The following is a 16,700-nucleotide window of genomic DNA, read 5'->3' on the forward strand; positions in this document are numbered from 1 at the left end:
TGCATGGCCAGAACATGAATGTTGTCGTCTATTTGTCATGAGGTCCCTACTCAGCAGTATACCACCTCTCTCGGGGACATCCAGCATCACCTTGATCAGTGACAGCCTTTGCTTCTTTCTGGACTGAAAACAGGAGCACTGTCAATCCTTATGGTGTCTTGGAAGCATGCGGTGTGTGTGTGTGTGGGGGGGCTTGCTGGTATTTTTAAATCCTGAATCTCCAATGGGTTTTCTAAACCTGCCTTCTCTGTAAAACCAAATAACGGTGCCAGTCTCAGGGGGACTACGGGACTAGATGAGGTCACTCGTGCAAAGCTCTGAGTGGAGCCATGAGTAAGTTTCAAACTGGCAGTGGTATAGCTCTTCTGTAGCACCTGTAACACCACGTACGTATGCAGACCTGTGCAAAGACAGACAAGTTACCCCAGTCATTCTAAATATGGACTGAGTTCCAAAAGTTCCTCTTACACCCCAGCCTTAGAAGGTATCTACGTATTCAAAGAATGGCAGGGCCTGGGGATGTGCTGGCCTAGCATGTAGGAAGCACTGGGCTGACTATCAGCTCTGCATAACCAGGTGTTTTGGCATCAGCCTTTGACTGGAGCACTAGGAAGGTGGAGGCAGGAGGCTCAGAGGTTCATACAGGGAGTCCGAGGCTAGCCTGGGCTACAGATCCTCTCTTAGACATCTGTCCTGCAGCTGTTTCCTCCATGTTGGGTGTACCATGGCTGTCTCGGAGCAGTTGTGTTCACATCCCTCACGGGGAGAGAATGGGGCTCACGGAACTCAGGAGGCTGCATGGATCCTCCTAGACTTCCCCTCCTGAGGTGATGTGAAAGGAAGAGTCAACCTGGGTGGGGCTCTTCAGTGGGGCAGTTGCCCGTGAGTCCTTTGTGCACCCATAAGTAACCCCAGTAAACTCCTGGGCTCACTAAACTGGATCTGGATGGAATCCTTCCTTTGGTCTGTTGGCACCCTCTCCTTCGAGGGTGGGTAGTCTCCCCAGGAGAAGTCACACGGCAACATTCTACTACGTCCTCATGACCGTACTATTTTTTAGGTAGATGCCAGGGATTGAACCCAGGACCTGATGCAGGCTCAGCACGTGCTCTACCCCTGTGCCATGCCCTGGCCTATCTCTGACGACTATGCCAACAAGCCACAAGCACTGCCTAGCCTGCATCACAAGCCTGGCAGCCACAAGCTGGGTGGAGAAGGGGAGGTGCCAGCCACCGTACCATAGAGCTTTCTCCCCAGGAGCCCCTGAGCTGCCTTCAACTTCTGGGCCATAGGTTTCCTGCTTCCAAAATTTAATTACTCTTCTGCGGCAGTAATTAAATTTTCAGCACCACTGGCAGTTGCCCAAACTTTAAAAAAAATAAACACCCCCTTTCCCGTCTCCCTGCATCCTTACTTACTGGCTCAGGAAATAGCAATTAATTTACAATGTGGTGTGTAAGCCCTGCAGCCCCTGCCCTTCTCAGAGATGTTTATGATTTTAATGGGTGGAATCTAGAATTTCAACAATGACCTGGAGAGCAATTCCAAAACCCGTCTCAGGGGGATATTAATAACAACTCTCTCTCTCTCTCTCTCTCTCTCTCTCTCTCTCTCTCTCTCTCTCTCTCTCTCTCTCCTTTTTGAGACATAGTCTCACTATGTAGCTCTGGCTGTCTTGGAACTCACTATGTAGACTAGGCTGGTCTCGAATTCAGAGATTCGACTACCTATGATTCCCACGTGCTGGGATTAAAGGCATGTGCCACTATGCCCAACAATCTTAAAGTCTTATGGGAATGACTCACCAACCCCTCCTACCCCCCACTCCCCATTTCAGGCTGATGGACTTCGGGACTGACTACCCATATCTAGAAGTTCAACGAGGTCATTTTCTTCATAGATTCTTTCATTTTTTCAATTGATTCTCTCTCCTCTCCTCTCCTCTCCTCTCCTCTCCTCTCCTCTCCTCTCCTCTCCTCTCCTCTCCTCTCCTCCTCTCCTCTCCTCTCCTCTTCTCTCTTCTCTCTCTCCTCTCTCCTCTCTTCTCTTCTCTTTTCTCTCTCTCTCTCTCTCTCTCTCTCTCTCTCTCTCTCTCTCTCTCTCTCTCTCTCCAGCATCTACTCTATAGCTCAGGCTAGCCTGGAAGTCATGCAATCCTCCTGCTTCAGCCTCCCAAGTACAGGGATTATAAGCACGCAGTACCACGCCTCCTTTGTGCGGTGCTGGGGAGGAACCAAGGACTTCTTGCCAGCTAGGCAAACACTCAACCAACTGAGATACATCCCTAGCTCTGTTTTCCATCTCTTGAGGCACAGTTTCTATATAAGAATCTGCGAGGTGGCTCACTGGGTAAGGAACACTGGCTGCTAAGCTGATGACCTGAGTTTGATCCCTGGAACTCACATGGTGGAAGGAGAGAGCCAGGTTTCAAAAGCTGTTCTTTCACTCTTTGATGGACACACACACACACACACACACACACACACACACACAGAAAAAAAAAGTCCTGGAATTGTAAGACAGAGGGATTCTTTAAAAACACCAGGAGCAAGCCGGGCGGTGGTGGCACACGCCTTTAATCCCAGCACTCGGGAGGCAGAGCTAGGCAGAGTTCGAGGCCAGCCTGGGCTACCAAGTGAGTTCCAGGAAAGGTGCAAAGCTACACAAAGAAACCCTGTCTTGAAAAACCAAAAAAACAAAACAAAACAAAACAAAAAACACCCCCCCCCAAAAAAACCCCAAAACACCAGGAGCTTGTGGAGCCTCCCATAGGTCACATGGTTGGGAGATCACATCAGGGTTGTCCCTGCATCTGTGGGAGAGGAAAAGGATGCTCAAGCCAGAGGCAGGAGGCAAGGCTCAGGACAGCTGATGGCCAAGGGACACAGACCATCCAAGCCCTAAACTGGGACACCAGTTCTGAAACGTACAAACAAATCTGGGGACAATGGAATGAATAATTGAATTGGGAGGTCTGCCAAGGTCTTGGAAGCTGGCAGAGCTCTGAGGAAGACCGGGAGAGGAAACTCAGGAGCTGAGAAAAGACAGTTGGCATTTCTGTATCTCTCCTGCCAGGCACTGACAGGGATGAATAACCTGCTGCTCGCCTCTCCCAGCTCAGGGAGGGTTAGGTAGGCTCTGGGGAACCAGCACAGTGTCTGCCTTCTGCTCAGCTTCAGATCCACAACCCCTCCATTCTGAGCATCTCTCTGCGGACGTCACCTCCGAGGCAAAGCCTCACTGTACCCAAGGCCATGTAATTTGTATTGGCTTTTCTCTCCTTTTCAATTCAGCAGCTTCAGAGATCTTTGTTTATAGCTGGGAGATGCCTTTGTGAATCCTATTGACACCATAATCATCTATCTATAACCCCACCCTGTGGCTCTCTAGTTAATGTCTGTAGCTACCCTCCGTACTCCTGTCCAGTAATACATGAACTGGATATACAGACCCATACAGAGACACAGAGACACAGAGGCATATTCAGATGTATAGATACATATACAGAGGCAGATAGATACAGATACACATATAGATATACAGCCAGAAATAAGCACACACAAATGCATGGATAAATACAGGCACATGCACAAATGCACACACATGCATAGATGGACAAATACACATAGACATATGCAAATAGACACAAACATATATATGCTTACACAGAAACACACGCACACAATTTTACTTTTTGGGGGGAAAACACCTTTTTTTTTTTCAGGAAAAAGAAAAAAAATCTAATTGCTGAGGCACAGCAATTAGATACCACAAGTTCAAGGTCAGACTGGTCTATCAGAGTGAGTTCTAGGCCAGTGTAGACTATAGACATCCTGTCTTAAAAATAAAACACTGCCTTTGGATGCTTCCTTTATAGCATAAAGTAGCAATGTTGTAGGACAGAACTGAAACCTTTTGATTTCAAACCTTTCTATAGCTCAGGCTAGCCTGGAAGTCATGCAATCCTCCTGCTTCAGCCTCCCAAGTACAGGGATTATAAGCGCGCAGTACCACGCCTCCTTTGTGCGGTGCTGGGGAGGAACCAAGGGCTTCTTGCCAGCTAGGCAAACACTCACATGCCTATGTCTGTTCCCTCCTCCAGCTCCTTCCTGAGTCACCCCTGGCCTCTGGCAATGCTCCTCTCCCTCGGCCACTCTGATTATTTGACCCTTTTGAAGTTGGTCCCTCTGTGGAATAGTACATCTAATCAGAGCTGATCACCTTGCCTTGGGGATCCCTAGATATCCCACTGTCCCGTCTCTGAAACCCTCCAGCTATCTTTCACACCCCAATCACTTAGTCCCCTGGCAGAGTGGACTTAATGACGACAAATGATGAAACACATAGGATTTTTTTTTCTGAGTACAGTTGCATTTTGGAACACCATATCTTCACTTTCTATGTTACTGCAACACACACACACACACACACACACACACACACACACACACATACGCACACACATACGCATACATACATACACACATACATATATATGTACCTTATAACATATTCACTCCTCCGCTAAATAAAAAGCACAGAAGGCTATGGTTTTAGACTAGACTCCTGCCTTGTGGCCTAACAAACCAAACTTAAACTCAAAATGGAAGGCCAACAAGATGGCTAATTAGGTACTGGCGCTTGTCTCCAAACCGAACAACCTGTTGGATCTCTTGGCCTCACGTGGTAAAAGGAGAGAACTTACTCCAGTACGTTGTCCTCTGACCTCCATATGGGTGCTGTGGCATGATTACACCCCCAACTCACTAATAACTAAATAAGTGTGCAGAAAAAAAGTAAAAACGGAGTTACTCATGCTAAAGCCACCAAGCAGAAACGAAACCATCAAGGGAGAATTCACTGGGCCAGTGAAGAGATATGACAGCAAGCATGGTCTTTGGGGGTGCTAAGGTTTGGATTTGGTTTGCTATCAAAAATTTATGTGTCAGCAGGGACAAATAGCCAAACAAGTGGAAACACATGAACTATGAACCAAAGGCTGAGGGGGCCCCCAACTGCATCAGGCCCTCTGAATAGGTGAGACAGTTGATTGGCTTGATCTGTTTGGGAGGCGTCTAGGCAGTGGTACCGGGTCCTGTGCTCAGTGCATGAGTTGGCTGTTTGAAACCTGGGGCTTATGCAGGGATGCTTGGCTCAGACTGGGAGGAGGGGACTGGACCTGCCTGGACTGAGTCTATCAGGTTGATCTCAGTCCTCGGGGGGAGACTTTGCCCTGGAGGAGGTGGGAAAAGGGGTGGGCTGGGGGGAAGGGGAGGGGGGCAGGAGGGGGGAGAACAAGGGAATCCGTGGCTGATATGTAGAACTGAATGGTATTGTAAAATAAAATAAAAGGAAAAAAATAATAAATAAAAAAAAGAATTGACGTGTCAGAATCTTAGTCTCATGTGGTGTTGTGGACACTGTGGAACCTTTAAGATGTGAGGCGGTGAGGTCAGGGACATTGCTCTCCTGAGCGGACTGAAGTCTCACAGGACTACACTCTATTGAGAAGAGTTGTGCCCCCAGGAATCCCTCTCCACATGTAACACTCACTGCTTTCTGTGGGCTTTCAATGCAGTGACACCATCTGCCTGCTACAAGGCTCTCGGAGGAGCCCAGGAGATGCTGGGACTATGCCCTCAAACCACCATATTGGTGAGCTAAATCTGCTTCTCTTCTTTATGAAGAACCTAGTTCCAGTCCTTTTATTTTAGTAACAGAGATCAGACTAAGACAGAGGAGAAGGCACAGTCCCTGTCCTCATTTCTTGCAACCAAGGAGGTGTGGGGAAAGGCCCGTTGTTCTATTGTGGGGGAGGTTAATGGAATGGTGCTCAAGTCAATCTCAAAATCCCTACCACCATACCTTCACATTCCATGCTTCCCTAAACAAGTGTGTGTGTGCGCGCGTGCGCGCGTGCGTGCGTGCGTGCGTGTGTGTGTGTGTGTGTGTGTGTGTGTTCATGAGAGTGTGACTGTACCATAATAAATTCTACCTAGCTTCTACACTGAAAAAAAAAACAACAGTGGGTGTGTTGTCATATGTCTATAGTCCAAGCACTTTTGAGGAAGAGGCAGGAGGATAGCTTTAAGTTTGAGTACCCTCCTGCTACATTACAAGTTCCAGGTTAGTTAGAACTATATGGTGAGAACAAACAAAACAGAAAAAAAGAAAGAAAGAAAGAAAGAAAGAAAGAAAGAAAGAAAGAAAAAGAAGAAAAGGAAGGAAGGAAAGAAGGAAGGAAGGAAGGAAAGAAGGAAGGAAGGAAGGAAGGAAGGAAGGAAGGAAGGAAGGAAGGAAGGAAGAGATTGAGTCCTGAGATGCCTACTCATCCAAACCTGTTGCTTGTGTGACTGAGCAATGGCAAGAAACCCAGGCCCTCGCCTTTGGCAGCACACACTGTCCGAGTTGCTTGGAGCCCAATTACGGCCACTCAGCAGTTTCATTCCGTATTGGCAAAATAATTTTTCGGTTGGATACTACTTAGTGAAGAGCACACAGGGATCGCCTCGTGGGAATTCATAGGATTCGTTACTGGAAATAGAAACCATTAAAGAGCTCAGGAGCAGGAAAGTGCATCTGAAATCACCAAGGTGCTGGGGCTATACTGCAGGCTGAGAGTGCAACTGAACTCATAAAGGGCTGGGGCTACATACACTGCAGGCTGAGAGTCTTCCTGGCCCTATCGTCCTTTATACCTGTGTCTACCAGATGCTGATTTTTGTAAAGATTCACTGCTTTCCTGTTTTCTCTAGGGAGCAGTTTGAAGGTGCTCAGAAGGAAATAAGATTTTAATCTATGCTAATTTCAAAACTATGTGCCTGGTATTCTTATTTGATTAAAAGGCTATTTGTAATTTGCATCTATTTGTAATGTATCTTGTGGGGATGTTCTAATGAGTCAAGGTGAAATGTACTGTAAATGAAGATATTGTAATACGATTCTCCTTATGAACTGGGTAGGGAACAGAAGCACTGTTTGGTACTGCAGAGCATCTTATTGAGATGCAGACCTCCAACTTCACCTCTGGATGCTGAACACAGGCACAGGCTTAGTGACTGTCACTGTGGAGAGGTGTGAGGAAGCACTCAGAGTGTTTTGTGGAATGAATACAGAGAAGTGAATTAAAATTGGAAGGGTGAGTGAGCTTTGAACAGAGTCTTGAAGGACAAAGAGGATGAGGTAGGTGAAGAAGGTTCTAGATGGGGGATGGGGTTGCATGACAATTCAGAGGGTCTGGAAAGCAGTGTGGCTTGGTCTGTACAGACATGTCCAGGGACATAATATGGGGTGAAAGTAGGGTGCTAACTCAGGAGCAGATCACAGGACCATGGATGCCTCTCTCTCTCTCTCTCTCTCTCTCTCTCTCTCTCTCTCTCTCTCTCTCTCTCTCTCGCTGTCAGGAGTGGAATGCCACACTTCTGGTTTGGACCAAATTCTATAATAATAGTGTATTGAGGAAGGTTGGGGGGAAACACTGACATGTTATGTGAACTTTCTGTGTTTGGTAATGATGTCTGTCACCGCAGCCCAGTCTATAAGAAAACGTCTTAGGGAGGCAAAAGCCTGGAGACAGCGAGAACGACAGTAGGAATAAAAGCAGGGACTAGGGCTGGGCCACAGCTCAGCTGGAGTTCTAGAGAGTTCTTGCCTGGCATTCAGAAGCCCCTGGCTTGATACCTGGTGCTGCGTAAACCCCAGCACTTGGGATGTGGAGGCAGGAGGATAAGGAGCCCAAGGTCATCTTTTGACACATACTGGGCTCAATGTTAGCTAGTCTGGGTTACACGAGACCCTTCTTCATTGAAAGAAAAGGAGGAAGAGGAGGAGGAAACAACAGAGGCAGATGAAAAGGAAGTGGTGGGGGGCCTGGATAAGCGAGACTTTGCAGCTGGGTAGCTTAGGAAGAGAGGGTCAGAGGGGATGTAGAGGACCAGGCTTCAGCCTGAGTAATTGCCCAGAATGGAGACAGAAACAAAGCAGAGCTGTGAACATGCTCAGATCTCCAGATTATTTCCTGAAGTCTTGTGGCTTTGCTCTGTTATCAACTTTCTAACACACTCTGAACACTTAGCCAATCGATTCCTGCTTGGATCATTTTCTCCGGCTGTTGCCAGGACACCACGGAGGTCCATTGAGAGGAGTGACAGGCCCTTCCTCTTAAAGGAGAATGCCAGATACTTTGAAAGGAACTGAGTTCTAATTTTTTGGTTCTCTTTTCTCTGTTTGAATCCTCATGGCAACAGAGAACACCCAGCTCGACCCTGCCTACAGCTCTGAGATTTAAGGTTTATAGAGCTGCTGGGTGGGCAGTTTTTGAAGAGAGCCTTTAGTTTTTGTGTTCTTTTTCTTTCTTGGCCCTGTACTACTAGTTAAATACAGGAAGTAAGATTGCGTTACTCAGTTACTCATGGGCTAAGTTCCATGAATTAGACAATCTCTAAGACCCAATTATTTTATTCTGGCCATCTTCATATGCATATAAATATGCATCATTGAAAGATGTTTATAACAGTTCATTTGAGAGACTAGTGCTGGGCTGCTTCAGAGGTCAGGACGGTAGCTATGACATCTACCACAAGGCCATGCATCATTCTATATAGGAGCTCTCCTTTCAGTGCGAAGCCATTGCCAGGGAGAAGCGAAAATAGAGATGCCTTCCCTGCAAATGAAAGCTCCTTCAAACATTTCTCTCATTACCAGTTGAATTCAGGCTATAAATGAAAGAGGCAGGCCAGGCACTCACAGGGAAATACACCCTGGGTTAATATGCATTTAGTAGCCAGTTTTGCCGGTATTGGAGAGTACATACTTCGTTGTTAATACAATGATCAAAAATTGTGCTTTACTTTTTACAGAATGTGAGATTTGTACTTCTGTGGGTGTTTTGCCCTAGGCATGGTCAAAGCAGAGGCAATTGGTACCTGATTCATATGAGCTTCCAATCTAAGGAAGACAGAAGGTGCTCTGAACACCATTTTAGTTTGCTCAGACTGCCTTGACACACTGGCTTTGCCGTTGAGCACCAGAACTTTCTTTTACAGTTCTAAAGGGTGGAACTCTGAGATTGTGATGCTAGTGTGGTTGGGTCCTGATGGGGCCTCTTCTTCACTTGCAGGCAGCTTCCTTTGCACCCTGACATAGTGTGTTTTATGAAATAGCAATCCCCCCTTCTTGTAAATCAATGCACGTGCAAGGCAGGTGTTGGGCACCAAAGGCTTCAAAGGTCATGAGGCTGATCTCCAGACAGAGGGGTTATCTGTAACAGTCAACACAGCACTGATGACTACTTCTGGCATAGCAGGTGTTATGGGTTGATCAGCATCTCCTAAAAGGACATGTTGAAGTCTTAACCTTGCGTATCTGTAAATGTGATCTTATTCGGGATATATTTGCATAGGTGAGTAAATTAATTCAACATAACTGGCTTCCTTAGAAGGAGGGACCATTAGGGGCTGGGGGGGGCATTGGGGCTGGGGAGATGGCTAAGAGGGTAAAGCACTTGCTGTGGAAGCCCAAGGACTTGAGTTTGATTCCGAGAACCCATGAGGAAGATTCAAGGATGGTGTGCACTCTTAATATCAGTGCTGGGAGGTGATGATAGGTAGATTCTTCGGGTTCACTGGCCAGTCAGCCTAGCCTACTTGAGGAATTCCAGGCCAGAGAGAGACCCTGTCTAAAAAAAAAAAAAAGAAAGAAAGAAAGAAAGAGAGAGAGAAAGAAAGAAAAAAGAAAAAAATGGATAGTGCCTTAGAAATGATACCTAAGGTTGATCCAGATCTGGCCTCTACATGCATGCACACACATGTGCATGAACATCTACACACACATATGCAGAGAGAGAGAGAGAGAGAGAGAGAGAGAGAGAGAGAGAGAGAGAAGAATCCCACAGAAACACAGAAAACATAAACACACATGATGCAGGCAGAGATGAGTGATACATGCACAAGCCAAGGAACCCACAAGTTGCCAGCAGCTCCTGGAAGTGGATAAAAGGCACAGAACAGAAGCTCCCTACAGTCTTTAGAGAACGTAGCCCCATCTACATCTTGATATTGGCCTGTAGGCCTCTTGAATGGTGAAAGCATACATATTAGGCCACTCCGTTTGTGGTGATTTCTTGTGACCCACTAGAATCCTAGATTTCCACTAGGAAAGAGGCATTGGTTAGGGGAACAAAAGGGGAGGCAGAGGGGACAGTGCCTCTTCAGTTTCCTCCTCTCTCTCTCAGAGGGAGTTTATCATTATGGTTCTGCACATGGAACTACTGTAGCCATGTTGAAAGCGAAGAGGATGAGCACACACAGGCCAGTGTGCAGGGCCTGCTGGGACAGGATGTAGAGGCTCCTGATGACACCATTGAACATTGAATTGAACCGCTGAGCTGTCTGAGTTACAAAATGAGATAGCACAATTTGCTCATTCTAGGGAATCTAGTTACGTTTGTGATCTACTGGCTGCCCACAACAATATCTTTTTTTTTTTTTTTAATTTGTTTGGGACATGGCCTAACGCTGTATCCTAGGATGGCCTTGAATGTCCCACCCTCTCTCTTTAGCCTCCCAAGTGAGGGAAAAACAGGCATAACCCTGGCACAAAAACATCTTTGATAATCTTTAGGGCTAGTGGTGTCTAGAGGAAATTGCTGAAGTCAGAAATAGCTTTCTCCTCCCAGTGACTGAGTGGACGACCTAGTGGCCGTCCTTCCCAGTAAGTCCTATGCAGTGGGGGCGATTCCAGGAAAGGCACACTCTTTGCTGCTGGCCAGGTCAAGTTTCTGTAACAGTTTCTTCCTGGTGAAGTAGACAGGGCAACAGCTGGGCTCTGGGGTTGTCCTGGCTTTGACAAGCTTCCTCTCCCAGAAGTACACACACATTCCGTATCCCCTCTACCTAGCTGCTCTCTCTACCTATACTCCATGGCTTCGGGAGAAGCCTACTTGGTCCAAAAGTCAGGGTGTGTGTGTGGGGCTAATGGCTTTGTGGGAACCTCATACTTCCCGTATTATATTATAATCTTTTGATCATGGGTGCTATCTCTCACCAGACTCTGGAGCCAGATACTGTAAGCGTCTTGTTTACTGTTTGTATTAGTGACTTTCTCTTGCTGTGACAGAATGCCCGACAAAGGCAGTATTAAGGACATTTTATTATCTCACAGTTTGAGCATGAAATCCTTGCCATGGCTACAGAAGTGTGAGGCATCTGGTCATACCGTGTCTGCAGCCGGGAAGCAAAGAGAGATGAATGCTAGTGCTCGGCTGGCCTTCTCCTTTTCCCTCATCCTGGGATCCCAACCACATTCAGGATGGGTCTTCCCACCTCAATCAACACAGTATAAAAACTTCCTCACAGGCATGCCGGGGGGGGGTGGGGGTTGCTCCTAGGTGTTCTAGGTCCTGTCAAGTTGTCAATCAACATTAACCATCAATCACCCTGTTAAAGCACGACCAATATAACAAATTTACATCAAGTAAATGACACTAAAATACATGCCAGTGCAACAACCTGTAGTAGGATTTTGCTGCTCTGGCCCAGGTTTAAAAACAAACAAACAAACAAACAAACAAACAGTTGGGCAGGGCATTGGTAACATGCACAGAAGGAGACAGTCTTGTCTCTGGTTCTGGGTCCCATTTGGGATGTTCCATACTCTTCTTCTACTTCTCCCTCTAGTTCCCCTGAATATTTTCTAGGTCTAGGACTATTTGTTTATTATTTGTTCCCTTGAATGCAGAAAAGAGAAAAAAAAGATAATGAGTTACCTAATCTAATTCTTCTCCTGTGGAAAAAACACAACGCTTTAAGTCCCAATGAAGACCAAGAGAATTGAGTTCCTCAGGCATCACAGTCCAGAACTTTAGAGGGTAAGGAGTTGGGTGCAAATGGGACTGCTGGTACCTTTAGAACCAGCAGTCGGTAGGTGTTTTTCTTCTTTAGTCTCTGGTTTCCATAGTGATGCTGGATAACCACCCTATCTTTGATATTTGATTGATTATTAGGAAAGTATTTCCTAATAATCATGTTGGTATGGTGTTGACTAAGGCCATTTATTCCTTAAGTCTAGCTATGTATCTGTTGATTTTCTCCCAGGATAAACTGGGCAATGCTCTATCAGATAGACAGTTGAAAGTGTTTTTTCCTATAGTGGAGGTTATTCATTCAACATTCAGGGGACTTCTATCTGAGCACCAAACGTGTGAAGCATGAGCCCCCGTCCCAGGAGAACCTATAGTCCAGTAGAGGTGAACAACTACAAATAAATTAGTACCCAAACCAGCTTGAAGTGTTAGGAATAGAATCTAGGGATTGTTGGGGTAGAAAATGAAGTGAATGTCTGAAGTGAGAATTCAGAGATGAGAGAGGGGCTGGAGAGATGGCTCAGCCATTAAGAGCATTTGCGGCTTTTCCAGGGGAACCAAGTCCGGTTCCCAGTACCCACATCAAGAAGCTCACAGCTGTCTCTAATTCTAGCTCCAGGCAAGCCTATGTCTCTGGCCTCCAAGAGTACCTGTACTCACATACACATACCAACGTACATACATACATAAATACAGACAGACATGCACACAATCAATCTTTAAAAAAAATTTAAAAAAGAGAGAAGAGAAAGAATTCAGGCCTCGTAAATAGGGTCATATTCACCTTATGCCAGTTAAAAATAAACTCCAATCGCGTCAAATGGATGGGTGCGTGGGCTAAAACGCCTCGCTGCCAGCACTACGGATGGCTGACAAGAGGGCGGAGCGTGCGCGTTCCCGATTGGCTAACTATAGAGTGACGTCATGCGACGGCGGCGCCTCTGGGCTCCCGGCGGATCCTAGGGAGGAGCGGTGCCGGCGGCGAACCGGCTTCGGGGCACTGGGCTCCGGGGCGCAGACTGGGGCGCAGGCGGGGATCGAGCGCCTCGCGGCCGAGCATGGCGGGCTCGCTGCCTCCCTGCGTGGTTGACTGCGGCACCGGGTAAGAGCCGCGCCCCATCTCGCCCACTCACGCTTCGCTGGGAGTCCCGAAGCCATTTATTTCCCCCGCGGGGTCAGACGGCGGGAGGAGCGCGCAGGGGTGGTGCGCTGAGGGCTGGAGCTCAGTCTGAGGGGATGGGGAGTTGGAAGGATAGGGCTCCACCTGGGGGATGGGGAGCTGAGAGGTCGGGGCTCCATCCGAGGGCATAGGGAGCTGAGGGATGGGGCTCTGAGGTGATGGGGTGCTGAGGGGATGGGACGGCGGGGTTCCTGGGCGGGCTGCACCTCACAGGGATGCTGCTGCAGATGCTTTCGCTGCAGGCCTTACACCTGAGAGCTCACGGTGTGTCCGTGTCGTCCCCTCCCCTCCCTTGGTGCTTGTCAGCGGTCCTCATCCAGTGCTCTCACCAGCGTGTCACCTTGCCCTGCTGATGTACCAACCACCTACTCGTGGAGATGTTTACACGTGCCCTGCCAACTTGACACCCTGTCCCCCTTGCCACTTTGGTCTCTTTTCACTCTGAAACGGCACAGCCAAGCGCAGCTACTGCTTTGGTTTGCATACACTCAGTCTTTGCTCTTAAAGCACACATACACACACCCGCACACGCACACCAATGCATTTAAAAAGACTTCCATTTTGAAAAAAAAAAGTCTAAAATTAGGAATTCTCCTCTCCTTTTTTTTGGGGGGGGGGAAGGGGCGGGGATAGTTCCTTTCTTTTTTTGATGATGTTAATTTTTCAGAAAAGACCTTAGGAAATGTTTTGCCCTGTCAGTGGCCCAGGTTTAGCTGCTTTTAGGAAGGCGGCAGCAGCAGATCCTCCAACCTGGGAGTTTGGGAATACCTGCAAGCTTTGCCGACAAAGTACTTCATAAATAGCTTGCAAATCGATTTAGCGTCTTAAAACGTTTTCCAAGGGATGGTAGTCCTTTGTCATCAAATATGCTGTGGCATGTTCACCTTACCTGCGATTCTTTTCTTTTCTTTCTTTCTTTTCTTTTTTTTTTTTGTAGAAAAATATACGTGGTTTGGTTTCCTTGACAACCTTGTGGGGGTGTCTTCTAATTTGCTACAGTCCATCTCCTACTGATAGTCTTTCCTTTTGTTGCTCAGAAACCAGCAGTGATTACAAGCTGGAAAACACTTTTTATTTGCGCTCATTCTTCTTTTGGAAAGACACCTTATGGAGAAGTTTTGTGGCTGTGTATTTGAGAAGTTGCTTGCTTCCCCAAATACAAGCTCAAATCAGTATTGCTATTACAGCCCCGCTCCCCATTCGCTGGCTCCCCTGGGCACAGTCTCACCCTGCCTCTGACACTCCCTTCAGCCTGGTAGTGTCAGGAAGGAAGGTGATATGTAAAAGGCTCTCGTTTTAATGTCTGCATGTGGGATTTTTGTTTTTGTGCTGCCCAAACTGCTGAAATATAAAGCACTGCATAGTGGTAGCAGCAAAACAATGCTCCCTGAGTTAATCAGGGCTTTATTTTATATTAGTAAGCTGAGATCTTACTCATTGTTCTTGCTATAAATATCTAAAACGTGCTCAGTTTTGACCTTTGGAAGTGAGTGGTGGATGTTTCTTTCACCTTCAGTAGACCATCGTGGCCCAAGGCTGTGCTGCAGGCTGTCACGGGCTTTGGACACAGTGACGGGTTTCCCACGGGTGTTTTCTGCTGTCGAAGCCCCTGTGGTTATTGTGAGTCCCTAGTGCCCAGTGTGTGAGCAGGAGGAAGGCTGCATAGCCTGAATTTACCAGCTTTCTGCGTATTAGTGATGCTTGTATTTCTTAGAGAGCTCAATCATTTTGGACTGAGTTTTGCCTCAGAATAGAACAAGATGTAAAATGCAGCTAAAGATGGCAGGGATTGAGGGATAGAGCAGACTTGAGAGATCACAGTGGGTGCTGCGGATGAAATGAACAGTTTGTGTGTGTGTGTGTGTGTGTGTGTGTGTGTGTGCGCGCGCTTTGGTAGTGGTGGAATTTGAACCCAGAGACTTTGGTAAGTGATGCCTCTACCAGTAATTGCACCCTAGGTCCTGGTCTTGTCTGTCTGTGTGTTCCCTCTCTGTCTTTCTCTCGGTCTCTCTGTTTCTGTTTTTCTCTCTCTGCCTCCCCGCCCCCACCCCCCCAGTCTTCTCACTGTACAACCTAGGCTTGCCTGGGACTCCCTAAACTATACTGGACTTGGAGAAATTCTCCTGCCTCAGCCTCCTAAGTGTTAGGATTACAAGTGTGAGGCACTGTGCTTGTCTGGCTTGTGTTTTATAGTAAATACGTGTCTTCTGGTGACTTCAAATCTGATGAACCCTCAGACCAGCTGAGTGTACACAAGGACGCTGGGGCCAAGACAGTAACAGACAAAGGGATCTATGAGATCCAAAAATAAAGTTTCAGCTATTTAAGGGATGACTAGGTTGCTGAGCTCTCAGAGAAAATTCCATAAATCCAGTCTGGTATCTCAACCAAATGCTTAAAGTAGTTTTCCATAGTTAAACCGATTTTGAAATAATTCCAAGTCTACTGAAAACTGGGAGAGAACAAAATCCAGTATTCACTCTTCTAGTTTCGCTTTTTTTATTTTTTTTTTTTATTTTTTTTTTTATTTTTTTTTTATTTTTTTTTATTTATTTTTTTTTGTGATATATATTTTTTATTTTACAATACCATTCAATTCTACATATCAGCCATGGGTTCCCCTATTCTCCCCCCTCCCACACCCTCCCCTTACTCCCAGCCCACCCTCCATTCCCACCTCCTCCAGGACAAGTCCTCCCCCGAGGACTGTGATCAACTTGGTAGACTCAGTCCAGGGAGGTCCAGTCCCTTCCTCCCAGACTAAGCCAAGTGTCCCTGCATAAGTTCCTGGTTTCAAACAGCCAACTCATGCAATGAGCACAGGACTTGGTCCACTGCCTAGATGCCTCCCAGACTGATCAAGCCAATCAACTGTCTCACCTATTCAGAGGGCCTGATCCAGCTGGGAGCCCCTCAGCCTTTGGTTCATAGTTCATGTGTTTCTATTCATTTGGCTATTTTTTTTCAATAATTGAGTAAAACTGAAATTTATTAAATGCCACAGTCGTCCTAGGGACCTCCATGCTATATATATATATACAGCCTTTATGGTTCTATGGGTTGTGGTCTGATTGTTCATTTTATATCTAGAATCCACCAATGAGTGAGTACATACCATAACTGTCTTTCTGGGTTTGGGTTACCTCACTCAGGATGATTTTTTCTAGTTCCATCCATTTGCCTGCAAATTTCATGCTTTCATTGTTTTTCTCTGCTGAGTAGTACTCCATTGTGTATATGTACCACATTTTTTTTCATCCATTCTTCCGTTGATGGGCATCTAGGCTGTTTCCAGGTTCTGGCTATTACAAATAGTGCTGCTATGAACATAGATGAGCATGTATCTTTATGGTATGTATCAGCATTCTTTGGGTATATGCCCAAGAGTGGTGTATGGCTGGGTCTTGAGGTAGTTCGATTCCTAATTTTCTGAGAAACCGCCATACTGATTTCCACAGTGGTTGTACAAGTTTACATTCCCACCAACAGTGGAGGAGTGTTCCCTTTGCTCCACATCCTCTCCAACATTGGTTGTCATTGGTGTTTTTGATCTTAGCCATTCTAACAGGTGTAAGGTGGTATCTCAGAGTCGTTTTGATTTGCATTTCTCTGATGATTAAGGATGTTGAGCATTTCTTTAAATGTCTTTCAGCCATTTGT

At 46.5% G+C, this 16,700-nt stretch overlaps 1 protein-coding gene across 3 annotated transcripts in view; it reads left to right on the plus strand.

Moving 5' to 3' along the window:
• Positions 1-12,804: 12,804 nt before the first annotated feature.
• Positions 12,805-16,700, plus strand: part of Actr3b (actin related protein 3B) — a 101,927-nt gene continuing 98,031 nt past the window's right edge. For 2 of the 3 annotated variants that reach the window (XM_028879477.2, XM_028879478.2), the window contains exon 1: positions 12,805-12,962. In XM_028879477.2, the coding sequence (XP_028735310.1) occupies positions 12,919-12,962 (44 nt within the window). In that variant the 5' untranslated portion in view covers positions 12,805-12,918. The remainder of the gene's footprint in view (positions 12,963-16,700) is intronic. The other variant, XM_028879479.2, reaches the window with a different exon arrangement.

Source organism: Peromyscus leucopus, chromosome 3 (assembly GCF_004664715.2).
Source record: "Peromyscus leucopus breed LL Stock chromosome 3, UCI_PerLeu_2.1, whole genome shotgun sequence".
Lineage (NCBI taxonomy): Eukaryota > Metazoa > Chordata > Mammalia > Rodentia > Cricetidae > Peromyscus > Peromyscus leucopus.